Genomic DNA, 18,200 nt, shown 5'->3' on the forward strand with positions numbered 1-18,200 from the left:
TAAGAACAAAAAGGCAACATAGTAGGACAGCAAAGGAGAAATACAGGAAGAACCTGAGTGGCTGAGTTTCTAAATTAATCTTAAAACCTCCCTTCTTGATAACAAAATAAACATCCATATTTTTCAAGTTATTTATCTGTTACTTGAAGCCAAATGTATCCTGAGAAGCATATATTACCTCCATAACCAGGAAGGGAAAAAAATTCAAGCTCCACTCTATCTCAGTGATTACAACAGCTAAACCACATTACCATGATTCAGAAATGTTATAGTTAATTGATGCATGCTACTAGAAAAATGTCAAAGTACAATCCTTATAGTCCAAACAGTTAGGAAAAATAACTTTTCCTGATGTACCTAGCCGAACTTCCCTTTAACAGGGATGAAGGTTTGTACCTTAGTTCTTGTCCTGTCTGTGCCCTTAAGCAATGCTCTATGACTTAAAATTTTCAGCTTCTGAACTAAACTTTAATGTTAAAACACTTCACAAGAATTCTTCATAAAAATCTTTAGGATCCTCAGATCTCTGTGAAATGAAAGATATATAAGATTCTTTTACTAAGAAGTCCTTTGTGGACTTGCTAATTTTGCTCTTTAAAATATTTAAAATTCTATCTGTATATTTCATATTTGTAACTTAAATATTTCTAAGCTTAAATATTTAACATATTAAGTAATACAATAACATACACGAGGGCTAGACGTAGCCCTCAGACTAACTGTAGCCTAGCACCCTGCTTTTGATGATCTGTGAGTTAAGACTGGTTTATACATTTTGAAAAGGTTAAGAAAAAAAAAAAGGTCAGGTGTTGTGGCTCACACTTGTAATCCCAGTGCTTTGGAAGGCAAAGGCAGGGGGATCATTTGAGGCCAGGAATTCAAGCCAGCCTAGGCAATGTAGCAAAACCCTATTTTAAATAAATAAATAATAGGCAGGGCATGGTAGCACATGCTGGTAATGCCAACACTTTGGAAGGTCAATGTGAGAGAATGCTTGAGCCAGATGTTTAGGACCAGACTGGGCAACATAGGTAGACTTTGTTTCCACAAAAAATGTAGCTGGGCATGGTGACTATAAATCCAGCTACATGGGAGCCTAAGGTGGAAAGATCACCTGAGCCCAAGAGGTCGAGGCTGTGGTGAGCTGTGATTGCGCCAGGTTACTCCAGCCTGGACAACAGAGTAAAAGGAAAAAGAAGTAGAAGATGAAAAGATGAGGAGAGGAAGGAGATGGTGAAGGGAGAAGAAAACGCGATGGAGATCATGTACACAAAAATCTAAAATATTTGCTATCTGGTCCTTTGTAGAAAAAGTCTGCAGCTCTGATACATACTATTAAAATATTTACATATTATTGTATATGTTTTTATGTTGTTATACATAACCTGCACTGTATATTAAATATTCTATATGTTTTAAATTTGTATATATAAACAGTACACATAAATTAAAGTATAAAGTACCTTGAAACCTAAAACCTCACAATCAGCACATATCCTAAAATTTGGTTTTAAAACACACAATATAAAAATGTTGATGCTTCATTCCAAAAGTAAATGTGAGGTTTAAAAGTCTTTATTTATTTATTTATTGAGTCGAAGTCTCACTCTGTCACTCCAGGCTGGAGTGCACTGGCATGGTTCATAGTCACTACAGCCTAGACTTGTTGGGCTCAGGTGATCCTTCCACCTCAGCCTTCCAAGAAGCTGGCACTACAGGCATGCACCACCACACCCAGCTAATTTTTTTTTTTGTAGAAACAAGGTCTCACCAAGTTGCCCAGGCTGGTCTTGAAGCCTTGGGCTCAAGGAATCCTCTCGCCTCAGCCTCCCAAAATGTGGAATTACAGGCGTAAGCCACTGCGCCCAGCAAAAGAATGGTTTTCAAAGTAATATGTATTCATTAGAAAACATGGAAATAGGCCGGGCTCGGTGGCTCAGCCTGTAATCCCAGCACTTTGGGAGGCCGAGGCAAGTGGACTGACTGAGCCCGAGGGTTCGAGACCCACATGGGCAACTTGGCGAGCCCTCGTCTCTACAATAAATCAAAAAATTAGCCGGGCATGGTAGCGCGCACCTGTAGTTCCGGCTACTTGGAAGGCTAAGGCGGAAGGATTGCTGGAGCCTAGCAGGTCGAGGTTGCAGTGGCTAGGAGTATGACACTACACTCCAGTCTGGATGACAGAGTGAGACTCCAACTCAAAAAAAAAAAGAAAAAAGAAAAGAAAGAAAGAAAATATGGAAAACAGAAGTGCCTAGAAGAAAAAAAAAAGAAAAACTTGAATTCCGCCTCCCAGAACTAACAAGTTAATGCACTTTCCCAAGTGTATGTAAAATCTTGTATCTTACCTTTTTTTTAACCTAATAATCAATCCTGAAGATTTCCTCATATCATTAAATATTCCTGAAAAACATGTTTTAAGGGCAGCACAATCTTGTTGAACATTGATATGGCTCCATTTTCAATATTTAGAGTGCTACAAGCACACTTACAGTTGCCCTTTGCATACAATCATACTTCCCTCAGGATATTAATAAATCCTTAGAAGCAGATGACTGAATACAAGAACAATCTTTGAAGAACTCCAGAATTAGATCCTCGCATTTCTGAATCACTTCACTAAAATCCATCCATCATCTTTTCATGCAGATATGGCTCACCTATAATCCTTTCATAATCATTCAGGATTTTGAATACTGAAAATACAGATTTTACCTTGGCCTTTGTGAGATATAACAGACCTTGAAGAACTTCCTTTTTTTTTTTTGGAGTTGGAGTCTTACTCTTGCCACCCAGGCTGGAGTGCAGTGGCCGCTCCCGGCCACCGCAGCCTCGACCTGCTGGGCTTAGGCAATCCTTCCACCTCAGCCTTCCAAATAGCTGGAGCTACAGATGCGTCCCACCATGCCCGGCTAGTTTTTGTGATTTACTGTAGAGACGAGGTCTCACCAAGTTACCCAGGCGGGTCTCAAACCCCCAGGCTCAGGCCTCCCAAAGTGCTGGGACAGGCTGAGCCACTGCTCCCAGCCAAGATCTTTCTTTTAAGTTTGCTAACTCTATTCACAATAATGTCTAAGCATATGTATTTCTGTATTTCTTTCAGAGAAAGCATAGTATATTGCCCAAGTAGCTATTACGAGAAAAAGTGTGCCCCTAGTACTCAAGACCATCTGATAGCACCTTACAAAAAAAAAAAAAAAGCCATCAAAACCAAAGGGAGTGTTCTTGAAGTTACCTCATCCACCTTAGCTCTCTTTGCTCCTTCCCCAAATGCCCGGTAACACCCATATCTGCCACACTGCAGACTTATCAAATATATGTGTGTGAAAACTGGTTATTATTGGATGCTACCTTTGAGAAGGCCAGAGATTCATTTGAGCCATGACTTCTAGGTTAAAGCTTAACCATCTACATATAGTCTCCAGTGACCACAGGACAGAAAATTCAGCCTTCTTCCTAGCAAGATACATACTTTTTGTAACTGGTAATATCTGCAATTAGCCAACGCTGTAAAAATTCTCCTTCATATAATCCAGTATCACTTCAGCAGAGCTGGAAGTGGGTCTAAATGCCCAATCTATTTAGCAAGAAGACTTAAATTTTATATATTCAACATTAAAAGATAATAATCAACATCTGAGCAGACTTCACAAGGACACCCTACACTTGTGTAGTGCCCTTCCTTATATTATCTTCTTTACTCCTCAAAGAAGTCACTTACAAGTTATTTGCCCACTTTACAAGGAAGAAAAATCACAGCAGTGAAAGAACTAGATGAAGAGTGAACTGGCCACAACCCAAATGATACTCAAATCTGGACAATTTTGATAACAGCCTATCTTCTCCAAGAGTCAGGATGAAATAGGATTAATGGGCATCAAACTAATGAAAATGCATGAAATAAAGCCTTGATTTTTATGATTTCCCTCAACATATTTAACACTTAATAGGCTTGAAAATGTTTCCTCTTAAAAAAGTTGTTTGCAGCCAGGTGCAGTGGGTCACACCTGTAATCTCAGCACTTTAGGAGGCAAGGGCAGGAGGCTCACTTGAGGGAAGGAGTTCCAGACCAGTCTGGGCAATATAGCAAGATCCCAGCTCTACAAAAATTTTAAAAGTTAGCCCAGCATGGTAGCATGCCTGTGGTCCTAGCTACTAGGGAGGCTGAGATGAGAGAGTCATTTGAGCTCAGAAGGACAAGGCTGCAGCAAGTTAGATTCCTGCCACTGCACTCCAGCCTAAGCAACAGAGCAAGATCCTGTCTCAAAAAAATAAAAAAGTTCCAGGAACAAGAAACCCAATTCTCTTTGTTCTTTCTGCCACTTATTAACTTTATGATCACGGTTGACACTTTAAGTTTTGGCTTTCATATCTGTACACACAGAATTCACATGTATACAGTTTCATATGTATTTCACAGTTATAAACCAGTTAAGATTAAGTGAGAGCCAGATGCGGTGGGAGGCTGAGATGAGAAGACTGCCTGAGCCCAGGGTTCAAGAGCAGCCTGGGCAACCTGGTGGGACCTTGTCTATAAAATAAATTTTAAAAAACAGCCAGGTGTAGTGGTGCATGCCTGTAGTTCCAGCTACTTGGAAGGCTGAGGTGGAGGGTTCACCTGAACCCAGGAGGTCGTAAGAGTGCCACTGCACTCCAGCCCAGGCGACAGTGAGACTCCAGAGTAAATGTGATTATGTATGAAAACGCTATATTACAAATAATGTTCAAAAATGTTTACTGAATGAAAGAATGGTTGGAAAGACAGTATGCACTATAGATGTCCAAAATAACAGACATTTGCCTACAGCAAACCTCTATCTGCATGTTTGCCTAAAAGCCAGTACTTACAGTAGACCCTAACCAAACACACACATCACCGTAATAAATTCTTTCTGTGAACTTTTGCCTCCATCCCATATTATTTCACTATTAACTATGAATACCTGGTAAACCATGTAATAACCCTAAAACAAAAATCAAATATAACTTTGGAACACCTGTCACCACAGACTGCACATACTGGAGTATGATGGGATTACAAAGCAAAAACTGCTTCTTGACTTTTAAATGTATTAATAGGTATTTGCTGATACTTGTGTTTTTACAACGAGTTTTAAATTTTCTAATCTATAAAACATTTAACATTTATGCATGCTGCAGCAAGGAAAATGTTGAAAACAATGTTCTTAGAGTTAGTATTTGCTACTTTTAAAACTCACTGAGAAATGTTGAAGTAAGTCTTCCTTTTCTTCCTCTGTGAATCCCCCAACTGTGAGCGCTTTGGGACGGTGGTCCACCACCATGTGATTTAGTGCACCCCTTCCTCTTCCTCCACGTCCTCGGCCTCTTCCTCGACCCTGAGAGGACATGGTCTTTCCTCGACCCACAGGTAAAATACCTAATCGTGCAGCCTGAATAACAACAAAAAGGAGACGTAATATACATGATTAGACTAAATCTTGAAAAACAGAGGAAGAAAAAGCTTTGAGATGTTAAGCGTGGTAGGTCAGTAACTCCTTTTAAATCTCACCTCAACCTGCAACTGACTGAGTTTCTTCCGTAATTCTGTTGTATCTTCTCCTGAGGATAGCCTCTTGTGGAGGTCCAGTTCAGTATCTAATAACTCTTTCTGGGCCTTTGGAAAAATTGAAAATAAAAAGGTGTTTTTTAAAATAATTTACAAGATCTCATCCAGAACATTATAGTTACACAATGACACACATCTCTTTTGGGAAAATGAGAGTAAGAGAATGCAATAAACATGGATAATTTAAATAAAGCAAGTAACTTTATAGCTATAATAGTGCAAATATGTAGAGCATATCAGTGGAAAATAATAAGCAGTATTACTGCGTAAGATGGCCTAAAAATCAATTCTGAGAATAGACACCTGAGATGAGGAAGCTGAGAATAATTTTCACATAATAAAGCATCATAAATGAAATATAACAGAGTAAAATAAGTTATATGGTAAAAATTCATAAACAGTACAAAGGTAACAGTTACATAATTATTATCAGATTGGAACCCATAACTGTTACCACTCTTTTTTGTAAGAAACAAACTATCAGTCTTTAGGTGGCAAGACCGTGAGAATTTTTTTTCTTTTTAATTTTTAAAATCTGTTTATGTCCTTTCTACAAATGGGGAAATGTCAGTAAACGAAACATTCTTATTATGTTTTTTAAAAACTACTCTTAATGAAACATTTTACATTCCTATATTGATAAAGAATAATTTCAAATGTGATATAATATTGTACATAACTATTTACATTCAATATATCTGACAAATTTATTCCCAGTCTCAAATGCACAAAGGACTGGAATTATCTAAAATCTCACTACAGAGCTATGGTATAATGGAACCACTGTCTACTGCAAGTACTTTAGGGTAAGAGAAAAGATGGACATTAGTAAAATTAGACTTAAAGGGCCCTAGATCTTCTAATTAGTCTACATTTTTACCCATATTAAAGCCAGTGGCATCTTTTGGCTATAAAAGGAATGGTCTTATTACAACAGTATTACCGCATTAGGACAAAAAAAATCCTGAGGAAATATCTCTTTCCTCAGTCATCACACTAGCAGTTTCACCTTCAGCACAAAGAACCAAAAAGTTCAATTAAAAAACACATTTTATTCAAACAAGGCATTATCACCTCTTTTCAAAGGGAGCGCATAGCACTTACTGAAACACTAAAATATATGATACTGTAATTGTTTGCCTGTTTCCCTGTTAAGCTAAAGTTCCCTAAGGGTTCCGCTGTACTTTCAAAGTGTCAAGCATATGGCAGAGGTTTAATAACCCTATATTAAATGAAAAAATGCAAACAGATACCTCTGTTTTTGTCTTCACTTTAGATGGTGTGGAGACTGCAGAAGAAGTTTTTAATTCATCTTTTAACTGAGAGATCTTTTCTCCAAGCTCTTTCAAAGTCTTCATTATATTTGCTCTTTCCTCTGGTTTCATGTTTTTGTTTTTTTCTAACTTGGATATCAGCATCTAAAAAATAAACAGAAAAAAGTAAAACTATGCTTAATAAACTTTAATATAAATAAACCTTTAAAACTTAACTATTATGTATATCTTTGTAAAATTAATTACATACATCAATTCTAGCTTCTAAATACGTTTTTCTCTTACCTTTTGGCATTCTATTTGTTTTTCTAACATTTCTTGCCTCTTTTTTCTCATATCTTGCTGTAGTTTCAATGCCTCCTGAATGAATAGGTAAAAAAGAAATAATGAATAACAAGATTTGTCAATGATACATAATGCTCCTTTTTTCCAAGTCATCCCTAAGACAGATTTTCCTCTAATAAAAAAATAACTGAAACCAGAGATGAAACCTTTGAATATATTTTCCCTAACACTTCCAATATAATAAAGTTTTCATTTATAACTGAATGTTAAATATTGGACACTACTTAGCTATATCTATGAGGTTTATTGACTTGAATGTCTTTATAAAGAAAAGTAACAACTGCTTTCACTTGCCAATGTAATAAACCAAATACTTATTTTTGAAGCTTACGGTTAAAAAATGTGAGATGGGGCTATAGGTTAGCAATGACAGCAAAGTCTCTGGATTTGCCAAGAAAATTTTACCTTCCATCCTCCTGTCAATTAAATCTCTAATTATAGTGAGATAGTACATATAAATATCTATTTTATTTGAAAAACTCTATGGAACTTAAATCTAGAATGACAATGAAACAAAACTGAGTCACATGAATAATACCTATATAATGTTATACCTTATGTGAATCATTTTCTAACTTACAAAACCAAAAAGGAATTTAAAAAGAAAATAAACACTAAACTAAAATGTCTACTTCTTTCCCTTAGAGAGGGAAAAAAAACACATAGTAAAAAAAATAGGGGAATATTAGTAAGAGGAGTTATTTAAAAACAGAAAAAGAAAAAAAAATTATTCTTTGTGTTTGCTGTGGCCACTAAATGGTAACCGTGAAACTGTTTCTGTATGTTCATCTTTTTTTTTTTTTATCAAGTTTACACTGAACAGAGAAAAAGCTAAATAAAGTAAGCATTATGATGTAATCCCATAACACTAGCTGATTTAAAGGCATTAATGTAATCACTTAGCAAGAAGAATCAAAACTGTCACACCTGTTTGTTTTTTTTGTTTCATTCTGCTACCCAGACTGGAGTGCAGTGAATCATAGCTCATTAAAGCCTGCAACCTCTGGGCTCCAGGGATCCTTCCACCTCAGCCTCCCAAGTAGCTGGAACTACAGGTACGCACTACCATGCCAGACTAATTATTCATTTTTTTTGTAGATGAGGTCTTGCTATGTTGCCTACACTGAGATTACCTGTTTTTTTTTAAGAACTTCTTGGACATCATGAGATTTAGACCCTGAACAAAGTTTTGAGGGTGTCTTTAAGTTTGAGGAGCTGTAAATCATTTTTGGATGGCCCGGAGTTGAAAATACCTAAAAAATAAAGGGGAAAAAAAGTACACACAAATATAATTAAATTAAATATTAGAAATGTTTAGAATACTTTTTTAGGAAGACTGCATATATTTCTACTCTTTAGGGAATTAAATTTTCTTTTCACATTTAAAAGCTCCATGATAATAGCTAATTCTTTTAACAGAACCTGAGATCTGAGAAAGCTAGTTTTTTATGCATAAATTCAACTGTCATTCAAAAGATAAAAACAAAACTATTTGTCAGCAATAACAGTTTGTTTTTTAGGGCAATCCATTATTTTTCTTGACATCTAGGAGTTGGCCCATCACTCACAGGTAGGTCTAGTGCCATTCTGTTAAACACAATTTCACAAAATACCAACAGCTGACAAAGCTGCTCTTGTGATCATGACTAATCAAGACAAAATCAAGCACTCCATAATCAATGACTGAATACAGACAAAAACATGAATACTATCCAAACCATAAAAATGACTGAACATCTCTTTACCCTGAGAATGACTGATGCTTATCTACCAATTACTATGTTAGCCTTGTTCTAGTATTCCCTTTTCCTAGGTAAGGCTTATTAAGATATCCTATCATAGAATTTATACCTGCTTCCTTAAATCCTCCTAAATCATCTAATACAACAGCCCAAATCCTAAAATAAGTCCTTTTAAAACACAGTTTCATTGTGTATACTCCCTCAATGAATAATAAATTCAACTTGTTTGACTACAGGTGTGTCCCTGGCATCTGGCTGAAGGGCATTGTTTTAAGTTATTTTCCATAAGTCAAGTGCCAAATAAAAACCCATGTTTCCAACCACTGGGAACCATTCTAAGAATTAATCAACTTTACAGTCTTAATATTATACTTAACCAATTACTGTGAGTTTACCATCAAATATAAGACAGGCAGTAGTTGGCTCACAGACCTGACTCTGTGAGCAACCAGAGATGGCCATCTTCACAGTGCTGGTTTTGGTATTTAGGTCCCTTCCCTTTTCCAAACAAAAGACTCTCCAATTAACCTTCCTTCTTTAAAGTGCACAGAGATATATAGTAAATCTATCTGGTTCAAGTCTTCCCTATCATACTCTGCTTTTTTAAAAACTTTTAAATTACCTTCGAATGCATAAGAGACACAAAAGTATTAAGAAATTCACAAAAATTTATTCACATAAATAACAGATTCAAATCACTACAATACTTAATTATCCTCAAAATTAAACCTCTTTAACTACATAGGAAAGTATCCCAAATATCCTAAGAACCCTACATAGCTGGTGTTCATGTTATTATTTATTTTATTAATATTAAAATGGCAACACCTACAATTTACTGAGCACTACTTATGTGCTAAGCACAGAGAGTTTTAATCCCCATAGCAACAGCTAAGAAGAGGCAGATCAAGTCAGTTAGGGCTATCTGACTTCAAAATCTTTAATCATGTTTTTCTGTTTTATAATAAACTTGTTTTGAAACAAAAGTACAGAGAATTGATATACCCATCACCAAACAGCGACAATCATCAAAGCATAAAATAATCTTCTTTCATTTATAGCCACAACTAATACCTTCTTATCCCAAATACTGTATCATTTCATCTGTGACATTTCACATATTAGACATATCTCTAGAATACAAGGTCTTTCATTTTTCAATATTACCACAATACCATCATTACATACTTCAGTAATACCTTCTTCAATATCACAAACTATACACAGCTCCAGTTTTTAATTTTCTGGAAAATGTTTCCCATTTGAATTGAGATCTACTAAGGTTCAAGTAGTGCAACCGGTTAGGTCTCTTTAAAGTCTCTTTTAATTCATAGTTTCCCTTTCAATCTCTTTTCTTTACAAATCATTTGTTGAAGAAACCAGGTCATTCATCCAGTAGTATTCCCCACAGGATTCTGTGATACCCTTGAGCATGTTCCTCTGTCTCCCAAATTTCCTTTAAATTAGTGGGTAGACCGAGAGCCTTCATGAGATTTGTTTTTCTCTTTGACAGGACTCTAGCAGTCTTTGACAACTTCCTCACTTTCTGGTTTAACAAAATATTCTAGACTTATGTGCAACACTGCCAGTCCCAGATCTGGATATAGCCATTTCTTCAAAGATCCCTGGTTCCTGTGAGTGCTAGGGGTGCTCACTGCCACTGGATTTTAGTTTCTAGGTCATTTCAGTAAACAGAATTAGGAAATGTTTTCAGGTTATTTCCTTCCTTCCTTCCTTCTCCTTTCCTTCCTTTCCTTTCCTTTCTACCCTCCCTCTGTCCCTCCGACAAAATATAACCTAAGTTTGTCCTGATAATTTCAATTCAAATGCAGGACTATGGTGTTTTTATTTAATCTCATCTATCTTCCGTCTCTCTTTTCAAGCTCCCTGAAAATCTGTGTTGTCAACATTAACATAATTTCTTATTTGATTTTTCCTACAATCTTCACAAATCAGTTTCAGAATACCAACACTGCCAACAATATGTTCAGAAAGAGCTTTTTAAAACCGTTTTTTGTCCTCAGGGTATGTCCCAATTAGGAATATATAGTCAAGTCACTATTTTAAATAACTCTCCATGCAGATGCTAGCTAGTTTTATTTTTATTTTCAATTCTCAGGGTTTACTTTTATTTCATTTAATTTTATAGTTATATTCAGCATTGATTCACATTGTTCCAAATCAAATCTACAAAACAAGATATGGACATAAATCATGCAGCTTCCAGCAGCTAGCTATAACCATTGGATTTAAAACTTCAATTATCTTTTTGTTTTGCTATTATAAGCAAACACTGTCCTTACTTTTTCATTTTTCTATTTTTTATTTTTTTGAGTTGGAGTCTGTCTGTCGCCCAGACTAGAGTGCAGTGGCCACTGCAGCTTCTACCTGCAGGACTCAGGTGATCCTTCCACCTCAGCCTTCCAAATAGCAAGAACTACAGGCTCATGCCACTATGCCTGGCTAGTTTTTTTATTTATTGTAGAGATGAGGTCTTGCCAAGTTGCTCAGGCTGGTCTCAAACTCCTGGGCTCAGGAAATCCTTCTCTTCTCTGCCTCCCAAAGTGCTGGGATTATAGGTGTGAGCCACAACACCTAACTTATCCCTACTTTTTAATACCAACAGTGGCCAACTATATACTTTTTCTTCCATTTTCCTTTTTTTTAAACTTAATATATCCTGATAATCAGTCCATGGTATATATAAAAATACTCTTTATTCCTTTGTAAAGTTGTATATACTTTACAGTGTGGATATACATTTTAAGTAACCAGTACCCCACAGATGGGCATTTGGGTTGTTTCTAGTCTTTTGTTATTATAAAGAGTCTACAATTACTAGCCGTGCACATATGCCTATCCATAATTTGGCAAGCATACCTTTGACATAGATTCTTAAAAGAAAGATTACTAGAGTGCATAATTTTGCCATGTACTGCCAAATTTTCTTTCATAGAGGTTTTATTATATAGTGTTTCCATCAGCATCAAAATATCAGATCCATTTGTGATTTATCCTGGTTTATGATGTAATTTTAAAATGGGTCTAATTTTATCTTTTCCATATGGCTATCCAGTTACCCCAATAATATTTATCAAAATGTCTATAACTTCTCCACCATTCTGGGATACTTTGCTATTATATAATAAACTCATATTTGCAACTAAGTCTAGTTCTAGATTTTCTAGTCCTTCCACTGATCTGTGTAATCATGTGCAATATCAAACTGCTTCTTTCTTTTTTTTTTTTTTGAGTTGGGGTCTCACTCTCTCGCCCAGGCTGGAGTGCAGTGGCACACTCACGGCCACCACAGCCTCGACCTACTGGGCTCAGGTGATCTTTTCGCCTCAGCCTTCCAAGTAGGTGAACTGCAGGCATGTGCTACCACGACTGGCTAATTTTTTTATTTCTTGTAGAGATGAGGTCTCACCAAGTTGCCCAGGCTGGTCTCGAACCCATGGATTCAGGCAATCCTCACCTCAGCCTCCCAAAGTGCTGGGATTATAGGTATGAGCCACCACGCCCGACCCTAAACTGTTTCTATCATAGACTACATAGCATTTTGGGGGCTAACCCCTGTTGCTGTTCTTTTTCAGGTTTTATGTTTTTGTTTTTTTTTAGTTCTCTTTATAATAATCACCATGCTCAAGAGTCATTATATATTGCTAAAAGCAAAAGAAACTATCTAAAACATATTTCAAAGTTTGACTTTTTATTTTCACAGAATATCCTTTACAATGTCCTTTAATATATTAAAAATGAAAATAAATAAAGAAATGGACTAATCAAGACATTTATCCATTAATAGCTAAAATTCTATTTATCTTTGAATAGAAAAATATCATCAGCAAATTTCTGACTGAATTATGGAAATTACAAAAGTATACCTGCCACACTTAGGTCAGCTGTCACACTTGTCTTGACTGAGGAAGTAAGACATTACAAATCTAGATGACATTAAATTTGTTAGTTTCTTTAATTCATTGAATGACTAACTATATTCGAGGTTCACAGAAATGCATACCTGGCAATCCTCTCCAGCACCACCAGACTGATTCAGTAAGTGTGATGTATCACTCTGGTTACCACTTGCATGTCCAAGACGGTGTTTAACAGGAACTTTGTTAAGAACATATGCACCTGGTGTCTGTGGTTTGCTTATCATCTGCACAAACAAAATAAACACTTGTGTGGTAAAAGTTTAAAAACATGCCTAAGAATGATACAAATGTAGGGCAGTGATTGCCCTGGGGAAGAAATAAAGAAATGGTATTGGAAGGAAGCTTAAAGTATCCGTAAGGTTTTATTTCTGTAAGTGAGGTGGTAAATATTGATATATTATCCACACTTTTTTGGAAGTCTAAACGTATGCACATACACACATAAAAATTGTTAATTGGTTGGGCTCGGTGACTCAGCCTGTAATCCTAGCACTTTGGGAGACCGAGGTGAGTGGATTGCCAGAGCCTAAGAGTTCGAGACCAGTCCAGGCAACTTGGCGAGACCTCATCTCCACAATAAGTAAAAAATTAGCCGGTCGTGGTAGTGCATGCCTGTAGTTCTAGCAACTTGGAAGTCTGAGGCGGAGGGAACCCCCGAGCCCAGCAAGTCAATGCTGGGGTGGCCATGACTGTGCCACGGCACTCCAGCTTGGGCGACAGAATGAGACTCCAAATAAAAAAAAAAAACTGCTAATTATTTTTTTAATGTTCCCACCAATATGTAATGCTCTGGAAGACTTAGGGGGTCTTAACAGAGTGGCCTAATATGAATAACAGTGTGAAATAATCACCTCAAAAATATAATGTGATCTCGGGCTGCTTTAACAGAACATGGTCTGATGATCACAGAGGTGATGGTATCACTCTTTTCTACAGTATTCATCCAACATCTAGGGAAAGCATTTACCTTGGGCCCTAACATGAAGTGGATACAGACAGAAGAGAATCAAGGTTTAGATGCAAATGAGAAGGATTATAAATGGGGTGAGACTACATACTGTAAGGAGGTCGACACTGGGGTGGCCGTGAGTGTGGCACTGCACTCCAGCCTGGGCAACAGAGTGAGACTCCAACTCAAAAAAAAACAAAACAATTTTTTCTACATGGGAAAAAATGAGTGGATACAAGAAAGACTGGTTCTAACACAAAACAAAGAAGTAGCTCTAAGTTCAGAGTTGTTCAGTGGTGGGCGGTTATTGTACTTTAGTGTGCATAAGAATCATTTAAGAATGCTTCCTAAACATGCACATTCATAGGCCCTACATCTAGAGATTGATTCTGTGGGTTTAGGAAGATAAAGCCCAGGAAGTTGCATCTTTGTCAGTACTTCTAATAGATTTAGCACTTTTCAAACTTTAGGGTATGTAAGAATCACCTGGAGAACTTGTTGAAGTACAAATTCCTGGGCCCCAGTCATAGGGATTCTGATTCAGCAGGACTGGTTATGGCTCAAGAATTTGCATTTCTTTCCCCCCCCAATAATCTGCATTTCTAATAAGCTTGCAGGAGGTCAGATGCTGCTGGTTTGCAGATCAACTTATGAGTAGCACTGAAGTAGAAGACCCAAGAACTGTGAATTAAGAAATACTGAGGGTGAGACTAGAGAACCCTTAAATTCCCAGTGAGCCAAATTACCTTCTGGATACCTCCATGCACTGTAGAAGGAGGAGACTGGGCAACCAGCACCTGCTGCTGATGAAGATGCTGTGGCAAGTGATGGTGCTGTTGTGAGAGGTGACTAAGAGTTTGCTGTTGCTGCAGTAGCAACTGTGCTGAGGACTGTAGTGCTGGTTGCTCATTATTTTCCCTATGCCACAGGACTCGAATGAATCGGTTGTTCAGAACTGCTTCTGTGCTAGAAATGGCTTTCCTGGCTTCCTCATTGGTAAAATACTGAATGAGGGCAGCTTCTGGATCACCCTTAAAAGCAACCTTTAAGACAATAATAGAAACAACATAAATTCTCCAAAACAGAAAACAGTTAAATAAATTATGGCTCATGGCTACATAATAAATTGCGTCCCACCCAGATTTGTATGTTGAAGCCCTAAACTCCAACATATCTGTATCTGGAGACTTTTAGAAGGTAATTAAGATGAAATGGAAGCTGGGTTCGGTGGCTCAGCCTGTAACCCTATGCCTCTGAGAGGCTGAGGTGAGTGGATTGCCTGAGCCTGCGGGTTCGAGACCCGCCTGGACAACTTGGCGAGAACTTATCTCTACAATAAATCAAAATCAGCTGGGCGTGGTAGCGCGTGCCTGTAGTTCCAGCTATTTGGAAGGCTGAGACGGAAGGCTCGCCGGAGCCCAGGAGGCGAGGCTGCGGTGGCCGGGAGCAGCCACTGCACTCCAGTTTGGGAGACAGAGTGAGACTCCAACTCAAAAAAAAAAAAGATTAAATGAAGTCACAAGGGTGGGGACCTACAGGACAGAATTGGTGGCCTGAAAAGAGAAGAAAATCTCCCTATCTCTCTGTCATGTAGGGACAGAGAAGGAAACCAGCTATCTACAAGCCAAGAAAAGAGCCCTCTCTAGTAACTAAATCAGCCAGCACTTCCCAGCCTCCAGAACTGTAAGAAAATTAATTTATATTACATAAGCCACAGTCTGACAATCTATGGTATAGCAATCCAAGCAGATTAATACACCTATCTATATTAAGCCATCTAAATTTTTCTAAATGTCATAAAGAATACTAACCTAGAAAAAAAGTTTAAGAAAAAACCCAGATATTTGGTATGACCACATCTTTTGTATTTTTTAAGTGTGTGAAGCATTTTTAACAAGAAAATGTGTAGACTGGGCATGGTGACTCACACCTGCAATCTCAGTATTTTGGAAGGCCATGGTAGGAGGATTGCTTGAGCCCAGAAGTTCAAGACCAGCCTGGGCAAAACAGCAAGACTGTGTCTCTACAAAAATAAAAGTTTAAAAAATTAGCTGGGTGTGATGGCATGCACCTGTAGCATCATCTATTAAGGAGGCTGAGGCAGGAAGATTACTTGAACCCAGGAGGTCAAGGCTGTGGTGAGCCATGATCATGCCACTGCACTCCAGACTGGGCAACAGAGTGAGACTCTGACTCAACATACATACATAAAATTCCAACTTAAATGATCCTTCAAGTATCCTCAATTATAGCATAACACCCAACCACAAATTCATAAATTCAAACATCTAACAAGTAGACAGTGAAATACAAAAGCTACAGTTTATTTTGTCTTGGATAGCATATTATATTGCCTAACATTCTCAGATTAGAACCATCCTTAACCAATTACTATTTCACTAAAATATAAAAGTCAGTCAGTAAACAAGATCACAATCTTAGAAATTACCAAAAGTCTCTGTTACTGAGAATGGTAATGCAGGTTTTAAAAAAAGTCATTTACCCAGAGGTAGAACTACAGTAACTAACTCAGTGTCTTTTGGGAGGAGATTGCAAAGACAATCAAATTAATTCCTAAGACCAAATGCAGTTTAACATTCCATCATAAAGGTGGATATATAGATATGGAGGAGAGTTTACAATACTTAGCAGAGATTATCAGAATAACCACTAACTAATTTAAACAAGGTAAGCAAATAGAAATACTTTCCAAGACCCATAAAACACCTGGATTTTGTCACTTGACATAGCCACATTTACCTGAATATTAACAATAGTTCCAAATTTGCTGAAGTGTTCATTGAGCTTTGTAATGTTGTTCAATTCCTGAGGGATTTTCTTGACTTCTAATTTGGTGTTTGTATACTGATTCTTTCGCAAGAACCCTGGTTTATTTTGATTGTTATTCCCTTGCCTAAAAGGAATATTAATTGATCTTGGTTAATTCTCCCACTTCATGTCTAGTCAAAAGATATACCAGCAAAGAATACAAGTTAATATTTATGAAAAAGTGCCTTTTGTAATCCAACATTCTTCAGAAATTACAAAGCAATTTCACATCATCTTTATTACATAGGAACAGAAAAGGTGGAGGAAAAGAAAGAAGAGTAAACTGCAAAAGGTTACAAAAAGAAGAGGTCTGATCAACACTTCAAATCACATGCTAAAAAGATTTGCCACAATTATCAAGGAATCTAACATTAAAGAATAGAGCATCAGCCGGGCTCAGTGGCTCAGCCTGTAATCCCGCGCCTTTGGGAGGCTGAGGTGAGAGGACTGCCTGAGCCCACGGGTTCGAGACCCGCCTGGGCAGCGAGACCTCATCTCTACAATAAATCAAAAAATCAGCCGGGCATGGTAGTGCATGCCTGTAATTCCGGCTACTCAGAAGGCTGAGGTGGAAGGATCGCCAGAGCCCAGTGGGTCGAGGCTGTGGTGGCCGGGAGCGGCCACTGCATTCCAGTCTGGGTGATGGAGTGAAACTCCAACTCAAAAAAAAAAAAGAATAGAGCATCATTTTTAATGGTGTATTTTTCAATTTCCATGAAGGTACAGAACTTTCTGCTACTTTTCTATCCATTTCCAGTATCTCAGTAATTTCTAATATTGAGTTAGATGTAGAAATAGGTAGGTACAAATTACAAATACCTACTATAAATATTCTGTCAGTTTTTCAATTTTTAGAACATTCTAAAATGTCTCTTGGAACCCTAGCTTTGCGACACATAGTTTAAAACTCATTGATTAATGACAACTTTTTTTCCCCAAGTCCTTGTACGAGTGAAGTCAACTCTTAATTTTATGAATTTACTGACGCAACAACAACAACAACAACAACAATTAGATGTTACTAATTAGCAAATTATCTTACTTTCCCAGCCAAGGTTTCTTTGTGAGTGGTCCTTCCAAACCACTTATAACTCTTTTTCGGCTATCCGGTTCGAGAACTACTCTGGTTATGTTGCTATTAATTGAAACAGGAACTGGTGGTTCAGTCTGGATGACAATGTTAGCAGCTGTTGGAAACAAAATTCATATTACTGAGTTTTGAGGGCGTTTCAAAGGATTAAAATATTTAGTTCTAAAAGCTAAAAAGTATGGTGAATTGCTCAATACAATCTTTCTTTTTTTTTTTTTTTTTTAAAGAAATGCTTAACAGTAAGGAAAAAAAAAAACCACAAATGCTTCCTTTTTTAAAAATCAGAAACCCAGGCCAGGCATAGTACCTCATGTCTGTAATATCAGCCCCTTGAGAAGCTGAAACGAGAGTTAACGCTTGAAGCTAAGAGCTGGCGATCAACCTGAGCAAGTAAAACCCCATCTCTATCAAAAAAAATTTTTTTTGATTAAAAAAAAAAAAAA

At 37.2% G+C, this 18,200-nt stretch overlaps 1 protein-coding gene across 1 annotated transcript in view; it reads right to left on the reverse strand.

Moving 5' to 3' along the window:
• The window catches only part of RBM27 (RNA binding motif protein 27), an 80,728-nt gene that overhangs the window by 13,971 nt on the left and 48,557 nt on the right, over nt 1–18,200 (reverse strand). Inside the window, exons 11-19 of the mRNA XM_008050357.2 lie at nt 17,710–17,854; nt 16,599–16,752; nt 14,585–14,881; nt 12,973–13,113; nt 8,340–8,459; nt 7,147–7,221; nt 6,841–7,005; nt 5,531–5,635; nt 5,220–5,411 (exon numbers count right to left, since the gene is read on the reverse strand). Coding sequence (XP_008048548.1) covers nt 5,220–5,411; nt 5,531–5,635; nt 6,841–7,005; nt 7,147–7,221; nt 8,340–8,459; nt 12,973–13,113; nt 14,585–14,881; nt 16,599–16,752; nt 17,710–17,854 — 1,394 coding nt within the window. The remainder of the gene's footprint in view (nt 1–5,219; nt 5,412–5,530; nt 5,636–6,840; nt 7,006–7,146; nt 7,222–8,339; nt 8,460–12,972; nt 13,114–14,584; nt 14,882–16,598; nt 16,753–17,709; nt 17,855–18,200) is intronic.

The sequence above is a fragment of the Carlito syrichta genome, unplaced genomic scaffold (assembly GCF_000164805.1).
Source record: "Carlito syrichta isolate Samal-C Ts95f unplaced genomic scaffold, Tarsius_syrichta-2.0.1 Scaffold59884, whole genome shotgun sequence".
In the NCBI taxonomy this organism is placed as follows: domain Eukaryota; kingdom Metazoa; phylum Chordata; class Mammalia; order Primates; family Tarsiidae; genus Carlito; species Carlito syrichta.